Source organism: Stegodyphus dumicola, chromosome 1 (assembly GCF_044657685.1).
Source record: "Stegodyphus dumicola isolate Sdum_Otavi_A_Nest chromosome 1, ASM4465768v1".
Classification (NCBI taxonomy): domain Eukaryota; kingdom Metazoa; phylum Arthropoda; class Arachnida; order Araneae; family Eresidae; genus Stegodyphus; species Stegodyphus dumicola.
The window spans coordinates 76,642,491-76,659,326 of NC_140768.1; the positions used below are offsets into that span (position 1 = coordinate 76,642,491).

The 16,836-nt window shown below is 32.0% G+C and overlaps 1 protein-coding gene across 3 annotated transcripts in view; it reads left to right on the forward strand.

Moving 5' to 3' along the window:
• LOC118198018 (flotillin-2-like) overlaps nt 1–16,836 on the forward strand; it is a 90,598-nt gene that overhangs the window by 35,686 nt on the left and 38,076 nt on the right. For all 3 annotated transcript variants that reach the window (XM_035369606.2, XM_035369607.2, XM_085816442.1), the window contains 2 exons: nt 5,056–5,175; nt 6,403–6,617. In XM_035369606.2, the coding sequence (XP_035225497.1) occupies nt 5,056–5,175; nt 6,403–6,617 (335 nt within the window). The remainder of the gene's footprint in view (nt 1–5,055; nt 5,176–6,402; nt 6,618–16,836) is intronic.

Here is a 16,836-nt window from a genome sequence, read left to right on the forward strand (position 1 = left end):
AATTACTTATCCTGAAACTGAAGTCATTGTTGCAAATTGATTGCCTCAGCATTTTCGTTGATACCCTCTTAAATTATTCTTTCTGATGGCAAAGAATTTATTCTTCCTCTCTTGTTTTTTTAATCATTGTGTCTTGAAATATAATTAACTTCAAAGAAGAAAAATCAATTGATTTTTCCCTTCGTTTATCAAATATATGTTTTTTGCAGTTATAATCTTCTATATGTATCATACATTGTTCAAATTATATTTTAATTGTTAACACTAGATTGCCCAAGGAAGACATTTTGACTTTTTAATTTCCATTAGAAAAACAATTAATAAATATAATGACACAATTTCTTAGAATTTTGTGACTTTTTTTACAACATATAAATATGTTTATTAATAATTGTAGTTACCTCCCCCTCTTTCATTTTCGATATATACAGTCAAAAGTCTTTAATCCGGACTCGTCGGGACTTCGGCGATTCCGGATTATCGATTTTTCCAGATTATAGATCATCAGTTTAAATCTGGTAAGATGGCATGCAGAAATTATAAAATTAAAAATATGAAACCGTAATTTATAAAATAATGAGCAATTATGATCTAAAGGGTATCCAAATTTACCAAAAAAGAAGCCTAATATTTATTTGTTTACTTTATTAAACATTTCTTTTAACGCGCGGATGCGTAAAGCATACCTTACTCATAGCCGAAATTAGAAAATTGCAACCAGAAAACTATGTGATTTGTATTCGTGATATTTATAATGACGAGGAATTTGATTTAAATCATATCAAAGACAGAGTACATCGAAATTAAATACTACATTTAGTAAGGAATTATAAGCCGACTAAAATAAAAACATCTGCCCTGAAGATAACGATAGTGTTGACAGATCAACTTCCAGTTCATTGCGCGCCGTGACGTGCCCCCTCCCCCCCCCGCGCAGAGCAGTGTGAAATTGATAAACAGATTTCGGAACGGTTAGATAAACAAAGGATATGCTTTTATCCATTTTTTGTAGCAATTCGTTTTTTTGTTTGATGGACATCGAAACATACTTTCGTTTTCTAGATCCTTTGGGAGCTCCAGCATCAGAAATTCTGTTTGACATAATCGAAAGTTCAAGCTTACTTTTAGAAAATTGCTCTTACAGTCTGCAAAAAATAATAAGCCGGATCCAATTTGAAGATTAAGGAACAACGCAATTATCAACATTAACTGAAATAGATAATTAGATAATTTTAGCTCTTACCGTCCATTATACATTAAACGCGCACGCGAAAACGTATTCTGCACTTGCGCAGATGCATATGTGCAGTCGTAAATGTCTTGCGCGCACGAGTAAAACGCCTATGCGCATGCGTCAATGCGGCGCATGCGCAGAAAGATTTTAGCTTTGAGGTCCGGATTATAGATCATTCCGGATTACGGGTGTCCGAATTAACGACTTTTGACTGTATATATATATATATATGTTAACGGTGAAAGACCGAAATCTGGAGAGTGTCGACTTTCACCAATGAATGTCAACATTTGCATAGTCTCTTGGTGTATGTCCGAAATATTTTCCAAATACTCTTATTTCTGACTTACACCGGTCAATGTGGGCATTCACCATGTACTAACGGTGAATGTTGAACATATAACAATATTATATTTTCTTCTCCGTAATTCAGTTGCAAATAAACGCACTTTAGACTTGAAATAAGAACATGAGAACCTAAAACACACAATACATTCAAACTGAGAAAGGAAAATAATAGAAGTTAAAAACTTACTTAATTATACAGTAAGTTATAAATGAAAAAATAAAATAACAGTAATAAAAAACTTACTAAATTATGTGATTCAAATCTTATTTATTGCAACAACTTAAACTATTATGGCACTTTATGACTTCTTTTTTCGACTTTCACCAGAGCATATCTGTGATTGTTGACATACACCGGTGAGGGTCCGAATATACAAGAATGTAGTGCAATATTCGATCTTTCACCAACGTATTTGGTGAATGTTAACATTCTCTGGTGAAAGTCGATATTCTCCAATTTCGGTCTTTCACGGTAACATATATATATATGCGTGTGTTATACCTATATTGCCCCAAAGTAGTCATTTTGACTGCTTGGGAAATTTTAAATAATCAAATGGCTCTTATTGAATTGTGTAAGTTTCTTATATGACCAATTCAGCTCTGTGTTGAAATAACATTTTTTATTTTTTTCAGATAACATACAAGTACATGATAAATTGTCAATTTGGGCGTATACTTGATAAATTGCAGTTTCTCAATAAGCTAAAGTAGTACTTTTTACTTGAATCTGAGTGAACACGTTGTTCTAAAACTTGTCGAGCCATATACAAGCTGTAGAAAAAATATCACGACCGATAACGTTTTCACTAGCATGTTACTCGCGACAAAATTGCTGGCCAAACAAACAACTCTAGTTTGAACTATTAGAGGAAACAAGAGATAACTACCCAAATCAGCCACACAAACGAAGGATAACGTGCCTCGTTTTTCCACTCTGTTATATAAATCAGAGAATTGTGTTCTTACAATACGTAAAAGGAAACCAAATAAAAGAGTAGCTGTTCTAAATGTCAAAAGTATGTTTGCAAAAGATGTATACATAAAAAGAATTCCACTTTCATTTGCAAAAAATGTACAAATAATAATGCATAAATTATTTTTTTCCAAGTGAAGTAATTTTTTTATTGTTAGTATTTACTAATAACTTGTTATACAATTATAAATAATATAAAAAATATTAGAAATTAATTTTAAACAAATTTCTTTACACATTGGTTATTCTTTCACAATGCAGTCATTTTGACTACTTTTGGGCAATATAGGTACAGTTAAAAGTTGTTAATCCAGACTTGTCGGGACTTCAGCGATTCCGGATTATCGATTTTTCCGGATTATAGATCATCAGTTTAAATCTGGTAAAATGGCATGCAGAAATTATAAAATTAAAAATATGAAACCGTAATTTATAAAATAAAGAACAATTATGATCTAAAGTGTATCAAAATTTACAAAAAAAAAAAAAAGCTTAATATTTATTTGTTTACTTTACTAAACATTTCTTTCAATGTAAGTTGTTTAGGTTGCTTCGTTTTTTATGTGATAATACATTCTCTTTATTTCTATAAACAGACATAATTTCTTGTTCAGTTGCAAAGTTCCGCTGTTCAAGTCCTATAATTGCTGTGTCGAGAATACCGACTAATTTGTCAAGCGAAATTTTTTCGTTTTCAACAACCTCTGTAACTTTCTTCGCTATCGGAAGCGAATTATGAGGCATTTGATTTAAATCATATCAAAGACAGAGTACATCGAAATGAAATACTACATTTAGTAAGCAATTATAAGCCAAATAAAATAAAAACATCTGCCCTGAAGATAAGGATAGTGCTGACAGATCAACTTCCAATTAATTGCGCGCATGGCGGTGTTAAAGATAAACAAAGTTTAGATAAACAAACATTAAAGTTTAGATAAACAAAGGATATGCCTTTATTCATTTTTTGCAGCAATTCCACTTTTTGTTTCATGGACTCCGAAACATTCTTTCGCTTTGTAGATCCGTTACATATTAGTAAATATAAATCGGAAATTCTATTTGACATAATCGAAAGTTCAAGCTTCCTTTTATAGAATTGCTCTAACAGTCTGCAAAAAATAATAAGCCAGATCCAATTCGAAGATTAAGGAACAACGCAATCTGCAACATTAACTGAAATAGGTAATTAGAGCTTAGCTTATACCATCCGTTATACATTAAATGCGCATTCGTAAACGTATTTTGCGCACGCGCACACGCAAATTCGCAGTCGTAAAGGTCTGCGTCAACGCGACGCATGCACAGAAAGTTTGTAGCTTTGAGGTCCGTATTATAGATCATTCCGGATTATGGGTGTCCGAATTAACGACTTTTGACTGTATATGCTAAGTTGCAGTCTTTCTAGTATTAAAGACGGTTAACTGAAGTTACATTATTTTCATAATTTTTTTTATTTTTTTTTAATTTGAATGGTATTTCATTATAGATTGAAAACGTTATTATCTGAAATTTAATATTGCTTTATATTTCTTGTTTGTTTATAAGTATATACTTAAAATCAAATTATTTTTATTATTTGTGTTTGTACTTGTGTTTTAAACTAAACTAAATAATTTTAATTTTTCTTAAGTCTTTAAATAATAATTGTGAACTTGTTTGTGGGTGCATTTACTAAATTTAAGCATTGTTATAAGTTAATCTTATTGCTTATGTTTAATAATGCTCTTAGGTTAATTTTTTTTTTTTTTTTTTTTTTTTTTTTTTTTTTTTTTGAATTTAATGTAGATTCAATGGTTTTTCCCCTCTTGTTGTTGCTGTTGTTATGAATTGAACCCAAGCCTGCTGGGAAATAAATACTGTTAAATATCATATGTACTTTAATTTAGAAAGTAGGTTTTTTTTGGGGGGGGGGCTTTGACTTATATTAACTCTTTAGGAAATAAATTTGTGAAATGTTTCAGATGGAAACAGAACTATGTATGAAATCTTAATGAATAAGAAAAGGAAGGGAATTTTATTTTTAAATGAACTTGAGGTGAAATAAAATGAAGCTGAAATTCCACCATTGAAAATAAACTTAAAAATATAATGATTGGAAACCACTTCCCCTCTCCCCCCCTCGCATTATTTGTTAAATAAATTGGAGACATTCATTTCAAAATATTTTTTTAATTAAAAAGGATCAAATGTATTGTTAAAAATATGACATAAAGAAATAAATTTGAATATTACAAAAGGTGACTTAGCATAAAAATTTCAAAAGATCCATGAATACAGTAGAGAAATTTTAATGCTGTCTAAAAACTGTTTTTTTTTTTTTTTTTCCATTTAATGAAAAGTGTATTAACGATAATGATATTTTAATAACAGAGATTTCAGATAAGATGTACTTTCAATTTTTCAATATAATTAGTGTATCTAGTATAAATAAGATTTAATTTTTAAATGCATGTTTTTTTTAATTTATCCTGATATTTTGTACAATATCATATAGGAAGCTGAATGTGAAAAAGCAACTATGGATGTTACTTATGGGGCTAATACAAAAGTAGAAGATTCACATCGTTTATATCAATTGCAGAAATCAAATTTTGATGCAGAAGTCAATACAAAAGTTAGTATTTTTTCCTGTATTGATATCAAAAATATTGTCAAATTTATAATATATGTATTTAAGTTAATGACTTTCAAGCTTTTAGACATACAATCAAAATGGTACTTATATATTATTTTTTCAACCAAGAAAATTGGCAAAGATCCCACCAAATTTGAACCAGTTGTTGCTGCAGAATTCTGAACTGCACTTATTATAATAAATCTGCAACTCTTATAATAAAATATTCATCAGTCTCTTTGCATTATCACCAAACAGCCACTGTTGTGCAAGTATTCAACTTATTTCATTTTTGAGCTTCTTAAAAAAAGTTTTCATCGTTTTCTGTTATTTCTGCTATTTATTCACTTTCTCTTGTTAGGCCCTCCATTTTTACCAGAAGCTCTATTTAGAATGCTGAGTACAAACTTCTTGTTGATAATTATTACAATATATTGTTGTTTTGTCAGTCATATATATCCAGCTGTTATTTTTTCCATTCAGCATATGTTTATTCTCTTGATCAGCTGTAAAGGAACTGGAGTGTAGATACAAATGTGATTCTACAGCACTTAAACTAAGTTTTTTGCTAGAAGAAATACAGCAGGAATGTTTAATTTTTATCCTTCATTTATAAAGACAAAGGTGGTTTATCAAGAATCAATCAGAGTTACGTCATATGAAAACACATATGTTATGATGCTAATTGTGATATGATAATCCATATTTGGCACTTAATTGCATGCATGGTGACAGTTTTACAATCGATAGAATAATATATAAGTGGAAAATGAAATAGTATTTTGACTTTCTTTTATACCTACTTCCAAAATTGATCTAAGTAAGTATGTTATAAAGTCATTTTTATTATTTTCTAAATATCTAACTATTACTTTTTTTTTTTCAGTAGATTTGTTATTATTGGGTATTACTATTTACTTAGACAAACAGAAATTTGTTAAAATACTAAACGTATGTTATTTGATGATGATATTTAAATAATAAAGCTATTATTTTAAACTATTTTAGCTGCTATGCTAAATATTATTTAGTCAACTAATTTAGCTAAGTATATGAATTATTATTTAGTGTTATAGTCAATAAACTGTGTCTTATATGTAAAACTGCATTCATTATTTTAAATTATGTTCTTCATTATTTATAATTTCCACCTTTTTAAACTTAAATCTTCAAATGTGAAGGGGGTGTTCAGAATGTTTACTCACATTTTTTATTTTATGATTGAAGAAAGCTGAAGCACAACTGGCATATGAATTGCAAGCAGCAAAGATGAAGCAAAAAATTCGAAGCGAAGAAATTGAAATTGAGGTTGTAGAAAGACGGAAACTGATAGCTGTTGAAGAAAAAGAGATTCAGCGCAAGGACAAAGAACTTACTGCAATGATTTGCCTTCCTGCGGAAGCAGAGGCATATAAGGTTGAGCTAATAGCCCAGGGTAAGAGGTAAGATATGCAAGTTTATTGAAAAATTGCTTTCCCTTCTGATCATTGAAGCAACTGAAAAACAGCTGCTATATTCTGAAAATATCATTAATATTTATCAGTTAATTACTATGTATTACAAGTTGCTTAATGGAACAGCTTAAAAAAATATCAAGTATTCATAAAAATGGTTGAAAAAGAATTATAAAATTTATTAAAATTACCATGCCATAAATATTTGACCCTGCTGTGAATGCACAAATAGGAATTGGAATGTAATCATTTGGTACTTTGGACTTGTAATTGTGTGGCTACATTCATGGCAAAATTCCAAGTCTAGTGTGTTGCCATTCTAATTCTTGATAGTTAAATTTTGTTTCAGTTTTAAAAAGCTCAGAAAATAAAATTAAATAAATGTTAAACTAATAGTTTTCAGCAAAAATTTTTAAAGGTTAATATTCAAATTCTTCATGAAGTGTTTATATATATATCTATATATATATAATCCAGAGCAGTTAAATAAGTGTTCCTCAAACTGTGGTCCTCAAAGCCTCTCTTTTTGATTTTCCTAGATTTGCAAAAATGGCCTGTTATTTGTAATTTAAAATTAACAAGACTTTACATTATTTCTTGCTGATAACTTGTGGCTAAGTACATTGGCATATCTTTCAGATGTATTCTAAAAAAATAAACTAAATCTTTGTCTAAAAGGTAATTCTTTGATTGTTCTCGGTGGCCATGAGAAATGAAGGAGAGAAAACTTAATTTGTTAGTTAGTTGAATAAAACAGAGAAATTTTTAACCATTTCCAATCTTAGAATCTTTTTTAATGGAAAATTATATCATTATTGGCAATTATATGATGACTTACATTCACATCTCAAATTTTTGAGATCGCAATATGAAATTTATTTTCCAAGTGGATGTAGCAAATTTTGATCAGTTCACGATCCTTTTCATTATAATACTTGGGGGGGGGAACTGTCCCTGAATGAAAGAGAATTGTTGATAGAGCTCTTGAATTACACTGGTTTCAAAATGAAATTCCAAGCAGAAGGTATCGTTTATATCTGAACCCCATTACCAATGAAGACAGAATGTAGTGTTTAAAAAATTATTATTTCTCAGTTTGCTTCCATGTCAATAAGGGTGTTCTTCATCAGCTCAAATAAAAACAATTGGCCGAAATTCATTTGACGTATGTGCCGATCTCACACCTAAGATTACCAGCATATATCCAAACACAGAACAGCTATGCAAGAATCAGCAAGCTCATCCACCACATTAATGTGAGAATCAGCATTTATTGGCCTAAAAATTGTTAACCAGAATGAGCTATTAGACTCTAAACAAAGTTTTGCATTGTCCACTATAAATGGGGAATTACTTTTCAAATTGCCAGCTAATAATATGGCTCTGTATATGTTAAAAATTTTATCAACTTTGTACTATTAAAATTTTTAGATCATTAAATAGATAAGTGAAAGTTCACATACCTTCTAAATAGGGCTGCCCTGAACTGCCTTCTTTCCTTCTTGTCGGTATCCGTCTCTATGATGAACTTCGATTCACTGCGAAACACAGCTATAAACTTTTTAAGAAATTTTAATTCATATGAAAGATATCTACAAAATATTTACAAGTTATAATGATTACAAGCATAATTTATACGGAGACGGTCTATCGTTGAAAGAACTCATGGGAGAATTTCAGTCGAGGAACTAAAAGGAGCTGAAACAGTGGTTTTCCGACTCATCCAACGAGAATCTTTCAAAGGATTGAAAGATCAAAGAATACGTGCTCTAGAACCTATCATGGACTCCAATGGCCTTATAAAAGTGAAGACACGTATCTTTCAGAGAGACAATGACGCTGACTTTCATTACCCAGTTTTACTTCCCTCAGAACATCCATTAGTATTAAAACTGATCAAATCTGAACATGAAAGGCTAAGTCACGCTGGAGTACAATTCGTTATGTGCGCTTTACGTGAAAAATATTGGATCATAAAGAGTAGGAAGACCGTATGCAAGGTTATCCAAAACTGTGTACGATGTCGAAGGTTCGACTCTGATTCATATAAGATTCCTCAAGCGCCACTACCTGAAGACAGAATAAGAGATGCTTTAATTTTTGAGATTATTGGTGTTGATCTGACGGGTCCCTTAATTTTAAAAGGAGGCCAAAAAACATGGATCGTCATTTTTACTTGCGCAATATATAGAGCAGTTCACTTAGAGCTAGTCTCATCTCTATCAACCGAAAGTTTCCTGCACGCGTTCAGGCGATTCATCGCTCGAAGGGGTAGACCTGTCACTGTATACTCCGACAATGGAACCAATTTTGTTGGATCAAATAATTTGTTTAAGACCATAGATTGGAATTCTATCTTAGAAAATGCAACAGTTAAGAAAATTGAATGGAAATTTATACCCCCTTCCTCGCCATGGTGGGGAGGATGGTGGGAAAGATTAATTGGAGTACTAGAGAGAATTCTTCGAAAGGTACTAGGAAAATCTTCTCTGAACTACGAAGAATTGTTGACAATCATTTGTGACTGCGAGAGCATTATGAACAACCGTCCTCTCACGTATTTGTCAGAAGACGTAAAGGATTTAAGAGCTCTCACCCCAGCAATGTTTCTAACAGAAATTCCAGAGACAGGAGTTCCTGAATTAGATTTTTTGGATTCTAAATCCATCAATAAAAGATACCTTTACAGAGCCAAATTGAGAAAAGATTTACGAAAAAGATTTCGGTCAGAATATTTAGGGCAACTAAAACAAAGCTCAAAATTCATCCGCGAACCATCTTCTGTGAATGTTGGTGATCTTGTAATTTTGTCCAACAACGAAAAAAGGATAAACTGGCCCTTAGCTAGAATCCTGGAAATTTTTCCATCCCACAACGAATACATTAGATTAGTGAAACTGAAAACTGCACAAGGGGAGATTATAAGACCTACTAAGAACCTCATACCTCTTGAACTCAACTTTACACCTGAGTCGGATGTGCAAATGAGGTGCGGAACTCGACGTATGACGAAACCTCAAAAGACTTGAACTACAGGTCAGTTGAGGTCCATCCTCTGTTGATAATGGACCTCAAGGTGGGAGTGTTGCGTTTGCTTACTAGAACTTTACTTCCACGAACGCCCTCTGGCAAAAGAGACTAAAAGTAATCACTTGAACGGCTGACGCGTCTAACAGATGTATAACGATAGACCGTCTCCGTATAAATTATGCTTGTAATCATTGTAACTTGTAAATATTTTGTAGATATATTTCATACGATTTAAAATTTCTTAAAAAGTTTATAGCTGTGTTTCGCAGTGAATCGAAGTTCATCATAGAGACGGATACTGACAAGAAGGAAAAGCAGGCAGTTCAGGGTAGCCCTATTTAGAAGGTAAGTGAACTTTCACTTATCTATTTAATGATCTAAAAATTTTAATAGTACAAAGTTGATAAAATTTTTAACAGTATAAGCTTTAAAAAAATTAAATAATGAAGAATCTGCATGCATGTGTGTATGTATGATGTTCCTCACATTGTGAAAAAATAACAGTACCTAGAGCTCTTGAATTTTGAATAATGCAGTCGTCCATCTGAACATGTGTATCTGGAAGCCTGAATTTTGAATTTTTACTTCATATTTTGTAACACTTAAATGAATTTTTGATTAACAAACTCAACAATTTGAAAGCAAGCAGTGTAAACATTATATGGTATAAAATATTTTTATCATGAAACTGTCTAAGAAATTCTAAAGATGCACTGTTTTTTAAATATTGTGATTTTGGTGTTGAATTGAATTTTATGTTTCATAAGTGCGAAGAAAGTGATATTTAATAAATAGTTCACACACAAAACATTCATAATAAAAAGACAAAAAAGATGTTTTGCAAGCCATCTGACTTAAAAAACTGAATATGGATATGATAAACTGAGAAAAGCCTGAAAAAAAATAGAAAAATGTATGCCAACACTTAACATTGCATTGAGAATTCTAAACATATGCATTTTTTAAAATTTTATAATTTTGCTGTTGAATTGTATATGGTGTAAGTGCAAAGAAAATGGTGCTTAATAATAATGCTAACAGAAGTGAGTAGAGCACACAGCGAGAGTGTAAAGGACCTTAACAAATTCTTTTGGGCGATGATTAAAATCTGAACTCTTTCTTTTCTTTTTTTTTTTTTTTCTTTCTTTCTTTTTAAAGTCAATAAGATAGAAATTCTCTGAACTCTTAACAGCTTTGAATTATTAAAAATGAATATATCTTTCCTTCTATTAATTTAATTGATTAATACCAATATAAAAGGAAATTAATTTTAATTAATTGTATTTAAAACTACAGTCAAAAGTCGTTAATTCGGACACCCATAAACCGGAATGATCTATAATCCGGACTTCAAAGCTACAAACTTTCTGCGTACATGCGCGTAAGAGCTTTACGGCTGCGAATATGCGCATGCGCGTTTAATGTATAACAGATGGTATAAGCTAAGCTAAAATTATCTAATTCTGTTAATGTTGCAGATTGCGTTGTTCCTTAATCTTCGAGTTGGATCCGGCTTATTATTTTTTGCAGACAGTTAGAGCAATTTTATAAAAGTAAGCTTGAACTTTCGATTATGTCAAATAGAATTTCTGATATATATTTACTAATATGTAAAGGATCTACAAAGCGAAAGTATGTTTCGAAGTCCATTAAACAAAAAGTGGAATTGCTGCAAAAAATGGATAAAGGCGTAATCCTTTGTTTATCTAACCATTCCGAAATCTGTTTATCAATTTCACGCTGCTCTGCGGCGGGGGGAAACGCCGCGGCACGCAATGAATTCGAAGTTGATCTGTCAGCACTATCCTTATCTTCAGGGCAGATGTTTTTGTTTTATTTGGCTTATAATTCCTTACTAAATGTAGTATTTCATCTCAATGTACTCCATCTTTGATATGATCTAAATCAAATTCCTCGTCATTATATTTTGCTTCCAATAGTGAAGAAAGTGACACAGACGTTATTGAAAACGAAAAATTTCAATTGACAAATTAGTCGGTATTCTTGACACAGCAATTATAGGACTTCAACAGCGGAACTTTGTAACTGAAGAAGAAATTATATCTGTTTATAGAATTAGAGAGAAAGTATTATCACATAAAACGAAGCAACTTAAACAACTTACATTAAAAGAAATGTTTAATAAAGTAAACAAATAAATATTAAGGTTTTTTTTTTTTTTTTTTTTTTTTTTTTTGTAAATTTTGATACCCTTTAGATCATAATTGTTCTTTATTTCATAAATTATGGTTTCATATTTTTAATTTAATAATTTCTGCATGCCCTCTTACCAGATTTAAACTGATGATCTATAATCCGGAAAAATTGATAATCCAGAATCGCCGAAGACCCAACGAGTCCATATTAACGACTTTTGACTGTATAATGATAGTAGCATATGCTAAAAAATTGTTTTCAAAGAGGTCAAGATTAAGGTGGTCTGCAGAATATTTGAAATAATAAAAATGGTTTCTACTTGAGAAATGCTAAGTTATTGTGGACTTCTTAACATCAAAACGTGATTTTAATTTAAAAGATAGCATTTGCTGTTCTTAATGCTGCTGCTGATGTAATTAAAATGTGAATAATATTTTTAATATTTATGGTTTATTTCTGAAACACAGTCAATATTTTTTGCATTCATTTTCAATTGCTGGTTAGTTAGCCGCTATGCTATCATTTTCAATCGCTGGATCACAGGATTAACTTAGAGATCTTAACATTGAACGGGTTAGATATAGCGTTATTTGGGTGTTACTTATTGAAAATCAGTTTAGGGTTGAAAATTATGTTTTCAGCGTCTGTTCCTGTTTGAATATATACTTTTCTCTATCTCTGATTGGCAGCATGAAAAGTAGTAGAAGCATAAACATAATGCATAGGATTTCGAAAATGATAAGTGGCAACAGAGCAAAACAGAACACTCTTTTGATTTGTTTCGGTGTAGTTTGAACACTGCTGATGTGATACAGTCAAAAGTCGTTAATCCGGACTCGTCGGGATTTCGGCGATTCCGGATTATCGATTTTTCCGGATTATAGATCATCCGTTTAAATCCCGTAAGATGGCATGCAGAAATTCTAAAATTAAAAATATGAAACCGTAATTTATGAAATAAAGAACAATTATGATCTAAAGGGTATCAAAATTTGCAAAAAGAAAAAGCTTAATATTTATTTGTTTACTTTATTAAACATTTCTTTCAATGTAAGTTGCTTCGTTTCATGTGATAATACTTTCTCTTTAATTCTATTAAACAGACATAATTTCTTCTTCAGTTACAAAGTTCCGCCGTTCAAGTCCTATAATTGCTGTGTCAAGAACACCGACTAATTTGTCAATCGAAATTTTTTTGTTTTCAATAACCTCTGTCACGTTTCTTCGCTATCGGAAGCGAATTATAATGACGAGGAACTTGTTTTAAATCATATCAAAGACGGAGCATATCGAGATGAAATACTACATTTGGTAAGGAATTATAAGCCAAATAAAATAAAAACATCTGCGCTGAAGATAAGGATAGTGCTGACAAATCAACTTCCAATTCATTACGCGCCCGCCGCCGAGCAGCGTGAAATTGATAAACAGATTTCGGATTTCAAAACATACTTTTGCTTTAGATCCTTTACATATTAACAAATATATATCGGAAATTCTATTTGATATAATCGAAAGTTTAAGCTTACCTTTATAAAATTGCTCTTACAGTCTGCAAAAAATAATAAGCCGTATGCAATTCGAAAATTAAGGAACAACGCAATCATCAACATTAACTGAAATAGATAATTAGATAATTTTAGCTTATACGTCCATTATACATAAAATGCGCACGCTAAAACGTATTCTGCACTTGCGCACACTCATATGCGCAGTCGTAAAAGGTCTTACGCGCACGCGTGAACGCCTCTGCGCATGTGTCAACGCGGCGCATGCGCAGAAAGTTTTTAGTTTTGATGTCCGGATTATAGATCATTCCGAATTATGGGTGTCCGAATTAACGACTTTTGACTGTATCATATTCTAAATTAGATTATTTAGTTTGATATTCCAATAAATATCCTTTTAAGTTGGATTGAGTTTTTAGACAGGAACACCACTGAACCACTACATGTAGAATTTTAGATGCAACATTTAGATTCATTATAGAATTTCATAGATATATCATGCCATTATTGTCCAATATCTGTTAATTGTTTGATCAACATTTAGTCATTACCACTGGTGAGCTTTAGGGAGTTCACAAGAGCCCTTTGTTTAATTGTGTTTTAATTTGCTAATCCCTGGATCTTTTTTGGGGGGGTGGAAGGTAGAAAATGCTACAACTGAATGCATATATGCCTTTACAATTAATACTTTAAATTCATATGGATTTTATGAAGATTCTTTTAAAAGTCATTTAATTGCATTTCGTTCCAGTGGAGCTAGTGTAATAGTAGGAGAAAAATCAGGAATTGCGATCAAATTTTTCAAGAATTTCCTAACATTGTAATGTGGCTATGTATAGTTCATTGTTTGCAATGGACACAACTGCAAAATCTCCTGTTTTTTTTATCTCATCTCCCAATCTCCTGGCTTTTAATTTTTAACCTTTACCAAGGAAAGTGTTTTTCAGTAATAAATGAAGTATACTGAACTAATGAAACCTAATATTCAGCAGATTTCATGCCGCATCCTTAATAATTTTCTGCATAATTTTTCTTAAGTTTTATTTGATATGAATTGTCTTAATATTCAATAGACATTTGCAGAACTTTTCATGAAGATTAAATTAATGTTCAATCAGTTAATATTTATATTATTTTATTTTGCATCAATACATGATAAAATTACTGAGATTATCCATATGATAGGAAGTATATTAATTATAATTTTGTTTTCATTGTTTTAAAAGTACTTTAATGAATTTAAGCTTTACTTGCCTGGTCAAGGTTTTTTTTCAGTATAAAAGTGTAAGAAGATTACAAAACAAAATTAACTAAACAATGCAAAATTCAGAATATATAGTTAAATATTAAAATATCATCTTAGAAGTAGTCGAATAACCTTAACCATGCATCATAAAGTGAATCTAAGTTTAATTATTGGAGTTCTTTTGAAACTACTGTGCTACTGCATGGTACTATCATGCAAAAAAGCCTCTTAAAAGCTTTCAGTGTTGTGCACAAGAACCTCTCTGTTTTGTGCACAATAAGGTTTTAAGGTTGATAGCTGTGAATGAGTATCAGAAGATCTGATTAAAGCCATTAATGAAATGAATTATTGTAAAATGTTTTCTCACTAAATTGTATGCATTTTATCACCAATTCCTAAAAAATCAGCAAGAATTCAACAAGATTGGTAAACATCTAGTAATGAAATACACTCATGTCCATAAATTAAGGATAATGCAAAATCAGGCAAAGGAAGAGTTAGAAGCAAAACAAATTTGACTTATTTGTAAAGCGTATTTATTGAACAAAAAGGAAAGAGCAAAAAAAAGATGCTATATGTTTGATATTATTAAAAAAATTAGCGAATTTTTCTCCCTGGAGCAAATTACAAAAAAAAACCTATTTACAAAAAAACAATATTACATGGTTGGTATGATTGTTAATACATTGTATGTCTCCCAAACGATGCAATACAGTCCGTACAACGCCTAGACATGCTGAGTTTCAAATTATCGATCTGATCTTGGGGAATATTACACCACTCAAAACACAATGCTCTCCAAAGTTCCGTTAGACATGTAAGAGGAGGTTGATGTCCTGCAACTCGTCGGCCAAGCATATCCCACACGTGCTCTACTGGATTCAAGTCCGGTGAGAATGCTGGCCAGTCCATATGGGTGATATCCTCCGATTGAAGGCATTCGCTTACGATGTTTGCATGGTGAGGACGGACGTTGTCATCCATAAACACAAATTGTGCGCCCATGGCACCCCGAAACAAACGTACATGTTGTTCCAGAATGATGTCCCGATAGATTTGGCTGGTCATGATTCAAATTTGAACATGCAGGTCTGTTCTGGAACCCAGAATAATTCCACCAGAAACGAGCACTCCTGCACCACCGTAACAGTGTCGTTCAGTGATGTTTTCTTGGTGGTAACGGGTACCTGGAGCTCTCCATATGAAAGTCCGTCGAGAATCAGACTGCAAGCTAAACCTGAACTCGTCGGAAAACATCACACAAGCCCACTGTTGCGGTGTCCACAATGCATGCTCTCTACGCCAGGCTAACCGCAGGCGACAGTGAGTTACAGTAAGTGGAACGCATCTGACAGGTCTACGAGCATATAGACCAAATTGCCCTAAGCGTCTGTACACGGTCTGCCTTGAAATTGTCATACCAGTGGCTGAAGGGAGCTGACGAGACAGGTCTGAGGCTGTGCTCCGCCTGTTTCTTTTGGCAGTAACTGCCAAATACCGGTCCTCATTCGGCATTGTAACTCTGGGGCGACCTGTGCTGTAACGTCTATTCACATTACCATCATCTTGGAATCGTTGCCAAAGGCTGGAGATGACACTCTGGGTAATTCCAAGTTCGTCTGATACTTCCAGTTGGGTACGCCCACATTCCATACGGCCGATAATTCTACCACGTAAAAAATCATCCAAGTGCGTCCTTTGTGTCATAACTATTCGGTTATTGAACTGAAATGCTTATAAAACGTCTGCGACCAATTTTACTTCTTTGCCTATATTCCTTATATATCACTCTCATACACTCTCGTCATTGTGACGTACCATCGGTGTCATCTAGTTACTTACTGAAATTTGCATATGATTCTTGAAAATGTGTGCAGTGATTTTACAGGTGATATATTTATTTTAGAGTTTGATTTCCGCGTGACTTCAAATTTTCCTTAATTTATGGACATGAGTATATTAAAAATTGTCTATATGTTTGGCCACTGTGAGTAGCATAGAATTTACGAACACTGTTATTGTGAGAAGGAATTATTCAGCTTATTTTGTCTTAATGTTAAGCATAAAGAGATTTTGCTTCTTTTCTATTAATGTGGACCCGCTTACTGCCAAAATAACTGTTGGCACAAAAGTCTGAACTAGATGGTACCTTTAATGATACATACAGCTTCATCAAGATAATGACTGCTTTATAATTTAAAAATGTTTTCTTAATTAACCCACAATTGTTTGTATTTTCTCTTTTTTGCAATAAGTAAAATATTTC